This window comes from Lichenostomus cassidix, chromosome 12, assembly GCF_008360975.1.
Source record: "Lichenostomus cassidix isolate B80296 chromosome 12, HeHo_3.0, whole genome shotgun sequence".
Classification (NCBI taxonomy): Eukaryota; Metazoa; Chordata; class Aves; order Passeriformes; family Meliphagidae; genus Lichenostomus; species Lichenostomus cassidix.
The window spans coordinates 4,669,010-4,685,797 of record NC_139493.1 but is presented as its reverse complement, the minus strand read 5'-3'; the positions used below and the strand labels follow the sequence as shown (position 1 = coordinate 4,685,797).

Genomic DNA, 16,788 nt, shown 5'->3' with positions numbered 1-16,788 from the left:
TCCATAAATTATTTTTTATTCCAAATCCAGCTCTCAGTTTACATTGTACATTAAACACAAGCAACCCCAAATGCATTCAGGATTGGCAACATTACACAAAATCCCAAAACTGAATCCATCATGCTGATGCCAATGTGCCACTTAAACACAGACTTTAAACTTGGGTAAACTGGAGAGTTCAGAATTTTTTTTTTTTTTAATCAGAAATAGAAAGGAACAAGATTCCCATGGTCTGTTGGGAAAACACAACCTAGAGCTATATCCTGCCTTAAGATCAAGTGGCCCAAAAGTCTCATGGATTCCCTCAAATTCCAACTTCCAGACAGACCAAGACGGCCCAGATGCTCTTTAAGTCACAACCCAGACCTCTGCTGTTGTCCAAACTCCCTCAGGACTTATTGGCAAAACCCAAAAATCCAACCAAACTTCCTTCTGCTGCCAAGAAAATTTCGTGACTATTTGTAAAGTTAATCAACACAAATAGCATTTTCATCCCAGCAATATTAAGCCATAAAGGCTGAATAACATCTTGGCCACCAAGTGTTGACACTGCACTCAAATTTGCTGAAACTGGTGACTGTTGGCAGGATATTTTGCCCTTGGATTAAGTCCCTGCAGCCTCTCCTCCACACATATGTTCAACCATTTGTTTTAGTGATCACTTGAAAGAGCAGCTCCTCATTAGCTGCTTCTGTGCAGCTCAAGCACTCACTCACTGCCTTCAGCAGCATCACCTGCACCACAGGAAGTTAAATACAGACAGAGATTTTCACAAACCCATCTTCAAATGCCCAGCACTAAAGCCAGCAGTGCAGGATGGCAGGATTACCTCGGAATGATTCCCAAATAAAGAGATCTTAATGTCACTTTGGACCTCAGAACATCAGGCTGCCACGGCAGGAGAAAGCAGAGATATGTGACTCCATGCAATTGATAGTATTTAAAACATTTGCCTCTAAAACCTGGCAAACTATAACCAAAAATTTTACACTTTTTTTTAATTAAAAAAAAGCTTTTTATTTAAAAAAATTATGTGCACAGTTCATTATTAAATGTCTTCTTTACTTTGACTCAGTTTCATTCAAACTCAGGCATTTTACTGACTTAAATTTTATACTTTTTTTTTTTACTTTAAAAATTCCACAAGGTAAAAACACCAACAGACACATACAAATAGAAGAAATGGTATTGCTCAAGGGCTTTTTTTTTTCCCCTCACGTCAAGAAGTGCAATTTTGCTTCTATGGTTCTTTAAAGTGAAACAGTTTTCTCCCTCAGTAAAAAAACACTCTCCAGGAAGAATTGCACCACACACACAAAATATATGGAGGTCTCAGCTCTACCCAGCTTCCCCTACACACTGATTAAGGTCATGAGAGATCTATATGAAAATTGTGCTTACAGTAACTCATCCCTCCCAGTACAGACAGGGCAGTAAATGTTCCTACACTCTGTGAAATTGCTGGGGAAGGGAAGTCAATACCACCCACAATTAGAGTGGTGAAATGTTTGTATTTACCAGAACTCTCCTGCTTTTCCATACAAATGTGTTCCTGCTCTGAGCCACTGGGACTGTATGGCTGAGCTGCAAGTCCAGCATGAGGATACATTCCCCAAAAATCCATAATTTAATACAGAACTCTTGGTTTTTATCTCACTGATCTTGATTCTTCTACACATCCTTCTGGCCCCACTTAAGACAACAGAACTACCACCTTTATTTTCCCCACTAGGACATCTCAGCTCCAGGGGGAATTTCAAAAAGAACTCAGCTTTGGCTTAATATTCTCTTCACTGTAAACAGTGAACTGTGCTACTGACTTTGGAAAGATTTGATTTTAAAAGTTTTCTGGATTAACTTTTTAACATTCTGAGGAAACAAGAATATTAACAATTAGGTTTTTAGTGCCTCCAAGAACAAGGTTCCTCATGAATTCCTTTCAGCTGCAGCTGAAAGACACTCAATACATCTTATCATTGGTCATTAAAAAAACTAGAAGTCCATTCCCTTTAGAACCCTCGAAAAACTCAAGTTTTATTCCAATTTGCTCAAGTTTTCCAATGCAGAGTGCTGGTTTATGTGAAAAAGTAGGAAACACCCAGATCACCTGAAATTTTAAGTATTCACTTAGGAAAATATTTACCTGCTCTGAGACAGAAGACTGACTGAACCTACTGTGCAGAGCTGTTTTATTGGAGCATTTGTAACTACAGGGAGAAGAGTCAAAGTTTATATTTAAATGCAAAATCACAGACTGTGCTCTCTAACATGAAAGTGTTCCTAAATTTAAAGAAGAAGCTTGCAGGGTCTGCTGACCCTGGATCTACCCCAGAAAACCTTACATGAAATGGGTGGACATATCTTTGTACAAAAACGAGCATTTCAGAATTTGGAATGCAAAAATACAGTGCAAAAAAAACCCAGAAAGAGTTCTGAAAAATAGTTTTTACATATCAAAACCTCCCAGATTAGAAAGGGATTATAAAGACAAGGTATGGTGCTAAGAAGGAGTCTGACAAATTAATATTGGTTTATTTCCCTCATAGGGGGAAATTAATTTGCTTATTTATGGGCATGTAGTGAGAGGACATGGGGAAATGGCTTCAAACTCACAGGGAGTGGATTTAGATTGGATATTAGGAAAAAATTCTTTACTGTGAGGGTGATGAGGCCTAGAGAAGGTGTGGTGCCCCTGGATCCCTGGCAGTGTCCAAGGCCAGGTTGGACAGGGATTGGAGCAGCCTGGGATAGTGGAAGGTGTCCCTGCCATGGCAGGGGTGGGATGAGATGGTCTTTAAAATCCCTTCCAACCCAGGCCATTGTGTGATTAATTAAAAACAGTATTTCAGTCAGAAGTCTAATTTAGAATTCATCATGTTTTACCCTAAATGGCCACTTCGAATGCTGTGAAACATGATTTGCAGCCAGAAGCACCAAATACATGAATTCTTCCACATCAAAGGAGTAGTTTGTAAATTTTGGATGTTCTCCCAGTGTTGGGTGGTGTCCCTAGAAGAACAAGATAAGGACTTTTAGACAGAAAAAAAAAAAAAACCCAATACATCTTCCATTCAAAAAAGCAAGAAAAAAATTGAGGATCTGCCATTTTAATTTATTACTTCTGATCCACTGATCTGCTCTAAGGCAAAAGAACCAGCTAAATAACTGCATAACAGCCATGCTATGAATGGTTAATGGCCAATTAATTTCATTTCTCTTCTTCCCTCAGCCATTAATATCAAATGATTTCTTAATCACAACAGGGAAGTTAATTTGGTCTAAAGAATGAAATTCATATTTCAAATACCAGAACATAGGTAGGTAAAGCAAGATAACTGTGAAGTCCTTCATTTATAGCATCTCACCCTTCCAGTGACCACCCTCACCTGATCCTGAGGGAATACTTTACTCCTTTTCCTCCAGGTGATGTAATGAATGCCTCTCAGCCTTGCCAAATCCAGGTAACAACGTTCATCTTCACAATTATACCTAGGGACAGACAGAAAAACACATTTACCTACAGACATTATGCTGAAGTTTACCAGGGTGAAGCAGGAAAACAATCTGCAAGTTGAAATGTCTGCTGTCTGGTTCTAGGGGACCAAAACCATGGACAAATTCTGCTCCACTGATACAACAAGGGCTGCCTTCTGCTCTCCAGATGTGGCCTTGGAGGCAGTTTGAGGCACATCTGCATGTCAGACATGTCCCTGTCCAGCTGCAGCAGATCTTGGACATGTGGAAAACAACCTCTGGGCTTCTGAACTTATTTGGAGACTGGACAAAACATTCTCAAGCCAAGACTGTGCTGCAAAACACCAGCTCTGCAGCCTTCCCACAGCAGAATTTCCCAGGGTGAAGAATTCAGTGCTCTTCTGGATTTCTGCTCAGTTCTGTAGGACTGGAGTGTCTGCTAACACCCACACTTTTTGACAAAATACTTTTAAAAGGAAGTTACAAGAGAAATTTAGGCAAAACACAAAGCCACAGGGCTGACCTTGGCCAGCAAGCTGGTGCTCATGTCCTGAGCACAAAAAGAAGGCTACAGAAACCTCCAGGAGACTACTGGCACCCTGGACATGCACATAATCAATTCACCTGGATCACTGAAACACCATTAGATCTCAGACTTGCCAGGCAGAACCTGAGCAGTGAGGTTTTCTCATTATTTGCCATTTTCCCGTTATATTTACACCAGGGTAGATTAAGAAATCACAGGCTAAGCCTGCATGATATAATTACACTGTATTTTATAATGAAAGCTTTCTCTGTTTTGATCCCCAGGAGAAGTGGCTGCCAAAAAATGAAGTCCAAACAAGGCTGCAAGACAAACATCCATGGTCAAACAGCAGCAAGGGAGAGACTTCACTAACACACAGCAACAGACAGGAGCAGTTGTGTGTGAAATAGAGGGGAAGGAGAGACAAACAGACTTACAGCTCAAACACAACAGCCCAGTCTGGGAGAAAGAGCAGATGGGTCAGCCCAGCTCCGTGCATCCCAATGAAGATATCAGAGTTGTGGGTAATTCTCAATTGCTCCGAAAATTCAAGTTCCCTGCAGACAACACAGCAAAACTGGTGATGATGTGGCAGCTCCATCCACCACAACAAACATGGGGAAAGCTCAGAATTAGCTGAAGGGAATACTGAAAGAGAACTGATTTTTCAAGGAACTATACTAACAATGACAAATGCTGCAGCCAGCAGCTGAAATGATTCTGTTTCAGCATGGAACTAAAAGAAATGCAGGCAGGTTTCAAAACTCCAAAAGAATTTTTTTTTTAAAATATCTTTTGTCAGTTTAAAGTTTTTGTAAGTCTAAGGGTTTTTCTTTCTGCTTGCCTTTAAAAAAATGTATCACCTTAAAAAAACCCCCCAAAACTACAAACAAAATGCCCCAAACAAAACCTAAAAACTCAGCATAAAACACCTGTTTCTGAAACAGGATACAGTGTAATGTAAAATTCATAAATAAATTTCCTCCCACTGTCTCTGTTTGGTCAGAACATGGATCTCTCAGTGCTGCTTCAGTTTCTCACTCTTCCTGCATGATTCATGACAGCTCCAGATGGAGCTGCTGCCATTTAGGACAGCCATGCACTGTTTGGGAACTTTTCCTTCAATCCATTTCTTCCTGGCACAGTGCCTACTACACCTGGCACCACAAACTGACCTCAAGTGGTGTCTCCAGGAGCCACCAGAGCAGCAAATAATCAGATTATTAGTATTCATTCCTAAACCAAGGGTGATATAAAACAAGACACTAACATCATACAAGAGAAATGCTGACCTGCTGACCCACAGCTCACCCACCACTCCCTCAGGAACACTTTTCCTTGAATTTTGCCAGGATCAGAGCTGGGGACAGACACAGCACTGCCTGCAAACAGCTCCCACCAGCCACAGGCAGCACCAGCTCACACCAGTTTCCTCCAGCAACTCACTTGTATTTGTAGTCCACCACTCTGACCTCCAGCGTTGACACTGTTTTCAAGGCATTCACAAGCTGGGGAGAACAATAAAAAAACAATGACTTGGTGTTCTCCCTCAGTTAATTGCTCCCTTGCTCTCCTGACCTGGTAAAGATAAAACCAAGTTCTCCCTTTGCCATTTTACCAGAACACAACTTGCATGCAGCAGTGGAGGCATGGACTGAGGACAGCCCAGCAGGTAAAGCTCAAATGCCTTGCTCTGTCTGCTCTCTCACTGAGCTATTGCACCACACAACCTCAGTTTCTCCCTACATAAGGTGGGGATGATCATCCCAACTCATTCTTGTCAGGCACTAACAGCAGAGAATGAAAACAGGCATGAAAACTTTAAATATTATCATTTTACCATGAAAGAAGCTATACCACAAGTCCACGGAGTTGCATGATTCAAGAACATAAATCAGTATGAAAATTCATTAGGTTTTGAGTGCACAAACTCTGATTCAGGGGCTTGTGCATTTCAATCTGCAGGCATTACAAAGGGTTTTGTTAGACTTCAACACTGGAGATGCTATAAGTAAAAGGAATAATCTGAAAGTGAAATAATTTAATTTTATCAGAAGCTCTGCAGTGTCTGTTTGCTCAGAGGAAATACTTTTAGTATTACATTTGTAGTCTTCCACTGGATATTTAGAAAGGGCAGCAAGGTTCAGTGTCTGGGGTACAGAAATGGAGACTGCCTAGAAGCCATTTCAGAACAAATTAATATAAACATTGGACATATTTGTCCGAGCTTTGTCAGAAAATACATGTCTTGGCTGCACCTGAAAAAAAAAAATCAATCCAAAGAGAAAAATTTAACTCCTAATAAATCTTTTTTAAAAATAAAAGGACCACACCTCATTCTGGTTTAATATTTTCCTGTAATCTGTGCTGCGTGCGAGGATGGTGACTCGAATTTTCCCATCCTAGAAGGAAAGAAGCAGCAGTGTATTAGCTGAGAGGCAGCCCTCACAAAAAAACAACCCCAAACTCATCCATATTTACTTCTGGCAATTTTTTGAGCAACTAAATATGTTCCTTCCACATGTAATAAATAGATGATGTAATCACTTTAAAATTCATATCATATTTTCCAACAGATTCAAAGCATCAAAACCTTTGTGAAAGTCTGATTATTAGCCAAGAACAAAATATTTTCTGAAAGATTTGATTCAGTACAAAAGAGCCTTTGTATCACACATTACATGGCAGTTTTTGAAAGTGGGAGAGCTGGATGGCTTGTGCACAAGTTCCTTGGGAAAAAAATGTTTTACTTCTATAACAGCTCCTCCTTTTACCTCTTTTAATTAATTGGACTCACAGGGGTGAGCGTTCCAAGTGAAATAAAGAGATTTAACTGCATGACTCCCATTAGTGTCAGCAGGAGAAGCATAACTAAATGCCTGTGCAGAGCTCTGAATGTGCCCCTCAGCAATAATCTGTGGGCTACTCTCCAGCAGACACTTCAACTGGCCCAGAACTGCCCTGGCCACCAAGGCCAAGTGCAAAACCCAACAGTGGGAACAGCAGAGAAGCCCAGAGCAGACAGATGGTGCTGGGCAAGCATGGAAGGAGCAGATTCCAGTTTCCAGCTCTGATCTGAGCTCAGCAGCACCCAGGAGGGTTGATAAAGGGTGAGCTCTGCACTGCTCTGTGGGATCCCCACTGCTGCTCCACAGAACATGAGTCTGACTTTACTAGGGAGGAGACAAAGTCCTTGAGCACAGAGAATGGATGCAGGGATGAGACCCTAAGGTTGGAAGGAGAATGTTCTAAAGTCTGTCCTATGGAAATAAGGCACAAGGGCAACTTCCACAAGCATACACAAATATTTCCTGAAGGGCTTTACAGAAAAAAAAAAAACAAACCCTATACGTCACAGGAAAGGATAAAAAGTACACAAATACACCCTCATTCCCCACTGGGTTCAGTTTGCTGCTGCTGTTCTCTGGCAAGAGCCACCAGCTCCATATTACAGTTGCACTGTGCAGTTCCCATACCTTGGGTCCTTCCTGTGTAATGTTTAATCTGTGTAGCACATGCTGAGAAAACGCTCGGAACAGCCCTGTACCGTGACAGCCAGAGATCTGAAATTAAAAAAGCAATCGTTAACACACAAAGTTATTTTGCTCAGAAAACTGGGCTTTGTGCTCAGGTTTTTGCCATTCTTGTGGAACAAAAGCCCAGTATCATGCACTATGCTGCACATGTTATTACTCACTGCAACAACACGAGTGGCACTTTCATTTAGAAAGAAATAGAACTCTCTCTAGTGCTAGAGCCTGAGTGGGTGAGTTAATACCCTCAGGGAAGTCTGGCTGTGCTCAAGCTCTTGTGCTCTGCAGAAATACCAGTTAGTTCACAGGGAAGAGCAATAATATGCACCTCCTGTGCTGTGACATAAGAGGCTGCACACAGCCGTGTGAAGTAACTTTTAAATCCCAGTCTTTAGGGAAGATCATTCCATTTGAAGCTGGGGCATTTCATGATATTGGAGGGATTGATCAGCTCAGATTTTATCCTGCCACACCTCCCCTAGTGAGAATGGATGGATGAAGGGACTCACCAGAGGTGTGTTATAGAACAATCCATATCTCATCCGAGGCAGCAGAGAGAACACAGCTTCTTTAAAGCACACCTGCAAGGAAATCACAAGGAGTTACCCCACTGCTGCCTTCCCCATGCCCATTCATTGCCAGCCCTGCTCTTAATGAGCTAGTAATTACTGCTCCTGCCAAGGACAGCCTCACTTCCTTGGCTGTGCAAATGAGTGGAACAAAGACAGTCCTGATCCCAAAAGAGCTCTCACTTGGGACACTACAGATGCAAGTGTGGGAAGAGGTGATGAAAACATCCCAAAATAGAACAAATATGAACTAAATAGAAGGAAAACAGTGAGTTTGCAACTACATTTAAGAAACCAAAATGAGCTCTGAATGAATAGATCCATTTTTTAGTGTGAGTAAAATTTTTTTCATGATAAGCAGCAGGAATATCGACAGTTACAGGGGGAAAGAAACACCTCAGGAGGAATCAGAAGACTTGAAAAAGACCATTTGATAACCCTTAACTTCAGTTGGCAGTCCTGCAGAAGCAAAACCCATGCATAAATAACACTTGTCTGGACATAAAAGTAAGGTCCATCTATATAAAGGATAGACACACCACAGAATTAGGTTACAGCTCTGTCTCTGGTTTCTAAGGTAGAATACTCACATTACACAAATTAAACATGCATGGAAAGTATTAATGCTTTCCTCTAGAACACCCATAACCACAAGCAGCTCGAGAAGTTGTCCTATTTGTTCCCTGGTGACTATGAACTAAAAGAAAATATAGAATTCCATACCCTTTTAGAGTCGAAGGTTTTCAAGTGAATTATTTCATGATCAGTAAATGCCTTCCATGTCTCACTGAACAGGTCACCATAGCCATATGAGCTCTAGGAGGAAAGAAAGGGATACAACAATCATCTACAAGTTACAATTTACAAGTTCTGCATGTGAGTTTTAATATGTGCAACACCACCCAAAACAATCTAGCACAGAACACAGACATTACACAGCACCAAACCCTGTGTTTGCACTGGCAGGTAGTTCAAATTACCTGTCAGGTAGTTGACTTTTAATAAAAACTTCTATAAATTAGCAAACTAGACAATTTCTCCAGTAGCAGATTAGGGTTTCTAAGTTAGGAGTGAGAATTACTTACTACTTTTCCCAGAGTCAAGAGAACACAAGTTAAATTTGAAGTAACACAGACATAGGGATGGTAGAAGTCCTGAACCTCAACTCCTGAGACTAAAAAAAAGCACCTGGGAATTCAAGTGCAGCAATGAAGCTTGAGGCAAAAAGCCATCAAGCTTGTTTTGCTTTTGCCTGGTTTGGGATTGTCACTTTCATATTGCACATGTATCACAAATTGAAGGCAACGATCTGATTTGATGAAAGAAAGAGCTAAGGAGTTCCTATACAAAGAAGTAAAAATATTTCCCCTTTTCAGCAACACTTTAAGGAGCCATCTACTCCCCACAACATTATCCCAGCAGCAGAGGCTCCTGCCTTCAATCTGTCACATTTCCTACACATCCCAGGGCTGAGTCACCACCTCTTGCTCTTTGAATGCAATTAAATGTGCCCTCAGTAGCCCTGGTGCAGAATCTCACTAAGGCTTCCTTTCAACTCTGGGGCTGGCTCAGGCTGCTGGAAAGTTATGTGGGAACATTCTCAATAAGAAATTTGAAAATAAGACTACAAATGATAGCAGAAGGGAGCAGATACCTAGTGAAATGCAAAAGAATGTAAAGGGCACCAGATTTCCTTTAGTTCAAGGGGTCTTTCTCTTCCTCTGCCATTAGGTTTTAATGAATTTTACAATCCAGACTCCTTTCTGGCCATGGATTACAAGAACTGCTCTCCCAGATTAGAAGTGGAGAACTGATGAAAGCACCACTTTCTAACCCTCTCTGCTCTCCTTAAAAGTGCTTTATAAACATTGCTTCCCTGCTTTGACAGAGGATCTGCAAACCAACACCCAGTGGAATTCCTGCTCATTTTCTGCTTTGTTTAACCTCCATCTAAGGGCATTACTCTTTAATAAGAACAGTAGCTAGGAAGTATGGCCAAATCTAATCACATCAAGGGAGGAAAAAAAAAAAGAGAATGAATAATAAGCTCAAGTCCACCTTTTGATGAGCACAGACAGTTCATCCGCAGTTGACTGGTGCCATCACCTGGTTTTACACAGCAATGAACTCGAGCTGCCTGAGCAGGTAATGCTCATTTAAAATGATAACGCTGTGGCACTCCTTTGAATGGTACATTTGAAAGAGTTATTTGATTCAGCAACACGATATAAGACAAAGAGCTGCTTTTCAAAGTAATTTTCAATGGTGCCTGACACCTGATCTTTTCAGACAGCCATCAGAGCTGGATCAACAGGTCCCTGTACAACACCTAGAGAGCTTACTTATCTGCCAGATGGCACTGATTTTAGCTTTAAAATGTAATAGAATTTTTTAAAAGGGTTTCTTCTAGCCAAAAAGGTTTCTAATTGAATAGCAAGAAAGGGATACTTGCAGCTCTCTACTGAAGATTAGAAATACCAATCATGTTATTTTTGAGGTCACACAACAAAAGGCATAACTATGTACTAGCAAAAGCTGAGCATTTCAACAACAAATGGTTTATCATAGAAAATCCATTCCCTAACTATTACTCATGCACCTGTATTAAAAGGATCCAAAAACTTATCAGTTCCATGTGGCTATGTCCACAAGAGAGCTAAGGATTGGCCACTAAGACCATCAGAGCCTCTATAAAGCAGAAATACAACCCATTACAAACACATTAAAAGCACAACAGACTTACAGTGTCCCACATGACTATGTTGACATCAGTACTGAAGGAATTATTGATATGCTGGGTAATGTAAAGATTGACAAAATCACAGAAGTGATGGTACATATTAACACCTGAGAAAGAAAGAATTGTTAGCAAAACACTGCATTACTTGCCCCACTTTTATTGGTTTATGCATTTTGTTAGCATCTTGCATTTTATATTAGCTGCCCCTCTTGGAATATTTCTCTTGCCTGTCATCCAATCCACACAGAATTCTGTCACAGAGCACTACAGACACCCATATTTTGTGTGTCATGGTATGAAACTCATGCAGAAACACAGCCAGAGACTGTACAGAACAGCCTCTGGCACAAAGTCAAACCCTGCCAAACCACAGTCCAGAAAACAACTGTGCAAGGCAAACAACAGGAAATTGTTCTGATTTTTTTTGAAAATCATCTGTGGGAAATTATAAGATTTTCAAATTTCAGTTTCCAAGCTCATCACTGGAAGTACACAAAAAAAAAAGGAAATAAAAAGTCACACCATTTAAAACAAAATTACAAGTGAACTTAACAATCATAAAGGCACAATGTACATGGGCAAGTAGAATATGAGCTTTTTGACTGCAGTACAAAAAAAAGTAAATCTACCAATTACCTGCATCTAATTTCATGAAGTATGTTGGCTTTTCAATAACAATGTCACACTTCTCATCTTCTAGAGGCCTGAAGTCTAATGCAGTAAACGTCTGGAGCTCTGCAAACCTAGAAAGATTCAATCACACAGAACATGCTTTGACATCAACACACTTAAACAAATGAACTTCACATGTCTCAGGTTTAGTAACTGTCCATCCAGTCCATTTCACTTTACAGGACTGCTGAAAACTGATAGAGTCTGACAATTAAAATTATTTGAAATTATAACGGAAGGCTCTTCAGGGCTTCTAGAGGTTAAACACTGCCTTTGATCTCAGGAGGGAACAGCACCTTTGATCTCCAAATCAAGGCAGCAGAGATGTAACTAAGAGCCTCAGAGCCTGGATTTCTGGGTCCATCCAACTTGATCTGCATTGCCAAAGACACTTAAGCAAGATTTCCATGCTTTGGTTGGAATAACCAATGTAGATGCAGTATTTATTATTCCTGGATCTCAACAAGGATGAGCACTGTGACGACAATAGCAGACAGAGGAGAAAATTCTTCCTCCTTTGCAGCAATTCTTGACTCAAATTAACCATCAATGAAAAATGAGGAGGAGGGAAAGAAAACACAAGAAAAGCATAAAAATTAATTATTATATGGACCTTAACGGCTCCAGTTCCTTCGTCAATTAACTGGCAGCGCAGCCCTGAAGTGCTAACAAGCTAAAGTGATGCTCTGCACTTCCTGCCCAGCCTGTGGGCTCAGCCGACCTCACATTCCAAGCACAGGCTGCCTGGGAACACCGTGTGAATACACATCCTGATCACCCTCACCAAGGATTGGGTGAACTCACACACAAGTGCCAGCCTCAAGACATCTCACCACAAAACAATTACCCCTTCTACACACAGATGAGGCACAGCACCAGCACCTTGCCCAGAAAACACATGGAGGTTAGAACTTCCAATTGCAAGACATTTTCACATCTTTTGCTGCTGCAAATGAGGCAGGACATGATTACACACAGAATGGTTCAGACTTTCTACATAGATGTAATTACTTCTAATATGAACTCTCAAATTGACCTTAAAAGGAGCAAGTCTTTCCTCAGTACAAAATCCCCTACATGAAGCTGCTAATGCCAATGCCAAAAATCAGAAATAATTAGCAAGTGAACTTGGAAGCAGCCTTGACAGGAGATCCTTACCAAGACTGCAGAGGGCTCTTGCGCTGACCTTCAGCCAAAAATGCTTGAGCATCGAGGGTGCAATGACCGCCAATTTCTCCCTTCTGGAGAAAGTCTTCTTTGAATCTAATGCAAATTAGAAAAAGTCTATCAGCTTTTGTGCAACAGGGCTACCAGTGCCCTGCAATCTCAGTTACATACTCAAGCCAGTGCTGCTCAGTCTCACTTCAGCAAGGCACTAATACATATTTCAAAACCTGAGTATTTTTCTCAGCATAAATCAAGAATTTCCCATAACTCCCAAATAAAGATAGTGGTGTCCTTGAAGTTCAAGTCATCACCTAAGAAAACAGCTCTAATCACCCAGAATGTTATCAAGAATTATTTACACATACCCAAATGAGTAATTTAATTAGCTCTTGCTACACAATTACTTACAGGAGTATCACCACTTGGAGGTTTTGTTTGATTTTAACAATTTCTCACTGAAATTCACCTCAGATTTCACAACCCTGTTCACTACCCAAGGATTTTATGCCACATATGAAGAATGAGAACAAGTTTCCTGAAAACCAACTGCCAGCTAAAAGCTCTGTCTAAATTAGCTTTCAGGACAGGCTGTGAAAGCAACAAGCCCCATTCTGAAGGGTAATATCAGTGCCAGTCATGAACCAGATCAAGACATTGACTTCAAAGACAAGGCAGAGGGTCCTGCCAGCAACAGTGGCATGGCTTTTGATTCAGTTTCCCAATATGCAGCATTTTAATTTGGGATGTGGAGGATCCAGGTTCAGCTCTCTCCTCAGCATCTAAAAATGCAGCTCCTGGATCTGGTATAAAGGCACAGGAAAGGTATTGGTGCCTCAGACAAAACCAATTGTATTTTGCACATCATCTGATCAAGGAAGGGCATGACTGAAGACACAGAAAAGTCTTCCTCTCTTCCATCAGGGAGCATTTCAATCACCCATCAGCATTCCATAAAGCTGAGAACTTGGGTTTTTAAACAACCTGTGCTGCTGTCAGCAGCAGCAGGAGCCAGCAATGAAGAGGTGTAAACCTCAACAGGGCTGCAGCAACAGGACTCTGGTCAGCAGTAAAACCCATGGCAACAAGCAAACCATCTTTGTCAAACAAATTCTGAAATCCTCTTCCCTGCCATCCCATTTTTACTGTAACAGGCAAATCAGGGACACCTGTCGTGGTTTCTCTTTACAGCTCGTAAATCAATGTACAAGTTTGTTGCTCTGCAGTGCTGAAGGTACTGGGAACAGGTCAGAGACGAATCCCCCTGTTAAGAACAAGCAGAATTCTGTCAGTATCAAAGATTATGTTTAAAAACAAGTGCAAAGTATCACATCTGTCAGAAATACCCACTGTTGCTGCAGGCTTACAGTGGGTTTTCATTTCACTGAGCCTCTCTCGAACATATCCAAAGTCAGCTTGTTTCCAGAATATCTGCTGGGCTGTCTCGATGTCACTTGCCCTGATGTGTCAAGGAGAGAGGAAACAAATCAAGGTCTGTTGCTCAATTCTAGTAATAACTTCAACAGATAACATTTTTTCCACTGAAAGTGGAACAGAAGAACCAGCCAGTTATTTTATTGGCATTTAAGATGCCAAAACAGGAAGCACTTATCAGCTGCATGTAAGTGAAAACATCAATGACAATTTAAAGCTATCCTCCCGTAAAAGGGTATAAATTTTTTTTGACATTTTTTCCTCTGTTTTTAAAGCTAAGAAAGGAAATACAGTTATTTTGGGAATCTGAATTCAAGGCTAAATCAGAATAATGAAAACATTCTGGCAGGAAGCATTTCCAACAGTATTTTCTTCCTTAAAAAGTTAATTTCAAATCCTGTTGAAAGGCTCCTTATGTATAAATACATACATTATATATACACACAGGTGTCCACAAAGAATCATGCTTTAAATTCTAAAAATCACAATAATGTTTACTTCACAGCTATATCAAAGTGAGCACTACATTCTCCTTTTACCATAATGTACAGCAGAGTTTTAAAATGAAACTTACCATCCAGTTTCAACATAATCACACACTGGGTAACTAAACCTGTTCTCTGATCTGCAAGTTTTCTCATAACCCCAGCAGGATTTTAATTTCTTCAAGTGTTTCTGCAACACAGAATGACTGAGTCAGGTTTTGCAACAGGAAAAGGGGAAATGACTTAAGTTAGTTGCCAGCTTTTAAATGACCTTTTGCTCATAAATCTTGCATAAAAGGCTTTTGGTGCAGTCTGTTTTCAGAGTTTGAGAAGCAACACCCAGATTCTTCACACACAACAGAAACTCCAAAGGGAACACACATGCACAGCAATGTTACTCTTGTCTTTAACATGTTCTAAGGCAAACCCTTTCCCTGACTAATTGGCAAGGAGACCAATTAATCAGCATCTTAACTGCTACAACTCCCAAGAACAAACCACCCCAAGATGATATTTAAACAAACAGACAAAAAAAGCAACTTACTTTATATGGGCAAAGAGCATCCTGCTTACAGATGTCAGCAACATGCTGGTTATTGTGCAGAAAGTAGGGGATATGCTCATCTGGCAAGTTGATGGCTTTGTAGCTATATAATGGCTCTTCCTGGATGTTTATGAGCTCAGAAGGATTTTCAGCTTGGGAATTAGCCAGAATTTCTTGCAGTAGCAATCCAAACACGAGCAACATAAACATGGCAACCTGTGGGTTCTGTACTTTTAAAATAAAGTAGGGGAGGAAAAAGGAAATTAACATATCTGCAGCATTTCAAGCATACAAGACAAAATCCAGTCAGGGTCAGACACACACTCCAAGAATTTGTACTTGCATTTCTGGGGTGGTTTCTTTTTCCTGTGAAGACCAAACTTTCCCTGAGAGGCCAGACTGCACAACCTCAGGATTATCTTTGAATCATTAGTCATTGAGTGTTATTACGCACTACCAACTCCCAGTCAGACTAAAATGGGTGTGTTTACTTTAGCTAAATCCCAAGGGATCCCGAGAGTTCAACGTGGAAACTAAGTATAGAGCATGTAATATCCAGTGAGAAGGGAGAAAAAGTTGAAGAACTGGGGGGAGGGGTGAGAAAAGAAGGGTTTGTAGTTTCAAAATAAGTATAAAAATAACACATTCTCCACTTTGAACTATTCATTAGATGAAGGGAAACTATGCAGACGCAAATAAAGGATCACAGATAAGTCTGTTACAGGATGCCTGGTTTTAGTGCTTAACATCATGTTAAAGAAACTTGACTACTGAGTATATATATAATTCTATATGTAACTTTTATGTATAATATAAGTGTATTTATATATATACACACACAGGCCCACACATATCTGTATACCCTAAAGCTGACTGCATACCATCCTGGTAATACAACCTTCTCATCTAACACCTCTGCTTTGAACCATTAAACTTTCCAAGGAAAAAAAATGTATGGCCTGTATCTAAACTCCACCTTTTTTGGCATTACAATTTGCTAAAATTTGCATGGCTGCTTTCAACCGAAGCCTTTAGCAAAATTCCTGTGATACAAGTAGTTTTACCTGTTTGGTTTGAGGAGAACCACTTCAGATTTCCCAGCTACAGAAACCTAGAGCGGGGGAGGAAGGTGGAGTTAGATTTGTCCTGCAAAAGGAGATTTCCTCAGGACACTGTCCTGCTTCTAGAGATATATTTTCAGCAATGAGAGCTTCCACAGCCTGAGCATGCTGCTGAGCTGTCACTCAGGTCCCTTTCCTGGCACACACACCATGGGGGTGTCTTGCAAGGATCACACCTCTCCCATCACAGCTCAGACCCCGCCGTGTCCCCAAAACACGCGGCCCTTACCCACGCTGGGCTCTGGCTGACGGGCTGTCACTTCGGGAGGGTGTCTGACACCCTGTGCCAGGCCGTGTTTAGTGCCACAGTGACCCAGAGCTGGACCAGCCTGTGGCCCAGCCGGACCTGCTGCCCAAGCCACGCTCGCCATGCCCGTGTTGCACCCGGCACCACCACCCCGCCCTGAGCTCCCCGGCCCGGCACAGCATCACATCATCTCCGCGCATCTCCCCGCGGATCTCACCGCTCCTCAGCCCCGCCGGCCCCGCAAAGCCCCGCGGCCCTCGGGACCGGCCGCTGCTCCTG

The 16,788-nt window shown here is 41.2% G+C and overlaps 1 protein-coding gene across 1 annotated transcript; it reads right to left on the bottom strand.

Annotated features, from left to right (window-relative positions):
- Positions 1-15,351, bottom strand: EOGT (EGF domain specific O-linked N-acetylglucosamine transferase). The gene is made up of 15 exons (XM_085072323.1): positions 15,142-15,351; positions 14,687-14,787; positions 14,029-14,137; positions 13,848-13,942; positions 12,673-12,777; positions 11,479-11,585; positions 10,846-10,949; positions 8,826-8,918; positions 8,043-8,114; positions 7,477-7,563; positions 6,334-6,402; positions 5,447-5,508; positions 4,438-4,557; positions 3,387-3,489; positions 1-3,009 (listed from the first exon to the last, which is right to left on the bottom strand). Exons 1-15 carry the CDS (start codon positions 15,349-15,351, stop codon positions 2,863-2,865), a joined length of 1,584 nt encoding a protein of 527 aa, XP_084928449.1. The 3' UTR covers positions 1-2,862.
- Between the last annotated feature and the right edge of the window lie 1,437 nt (positions 15,352-16,788).

Bases quoted from the DNA above. Each gene is read 5' to 3' on its own strand.
- EOGT (XM_085072323.1), bottom strand. From the start codon at position 15,351: ATGTTTATGTTGCTCGTGTTTGGATTGCTACTGCAAGAAATTCTGGCT. The intron at 12,778-13,847 runs GTGTCCCTGATT...AATTTGCATTAG, and splicing joins GTAAAGAGAAACCACGACAG to ATTCAAAGAAGACTTTCTCC. The intron at 3,490-4,437 runs GTAAGTCTGTTT...GTCTGTCCCTAG, and splicing joins TGGGCTGTTGTGTTTGAGCT to GTATAATTGTGAAGATGAAC.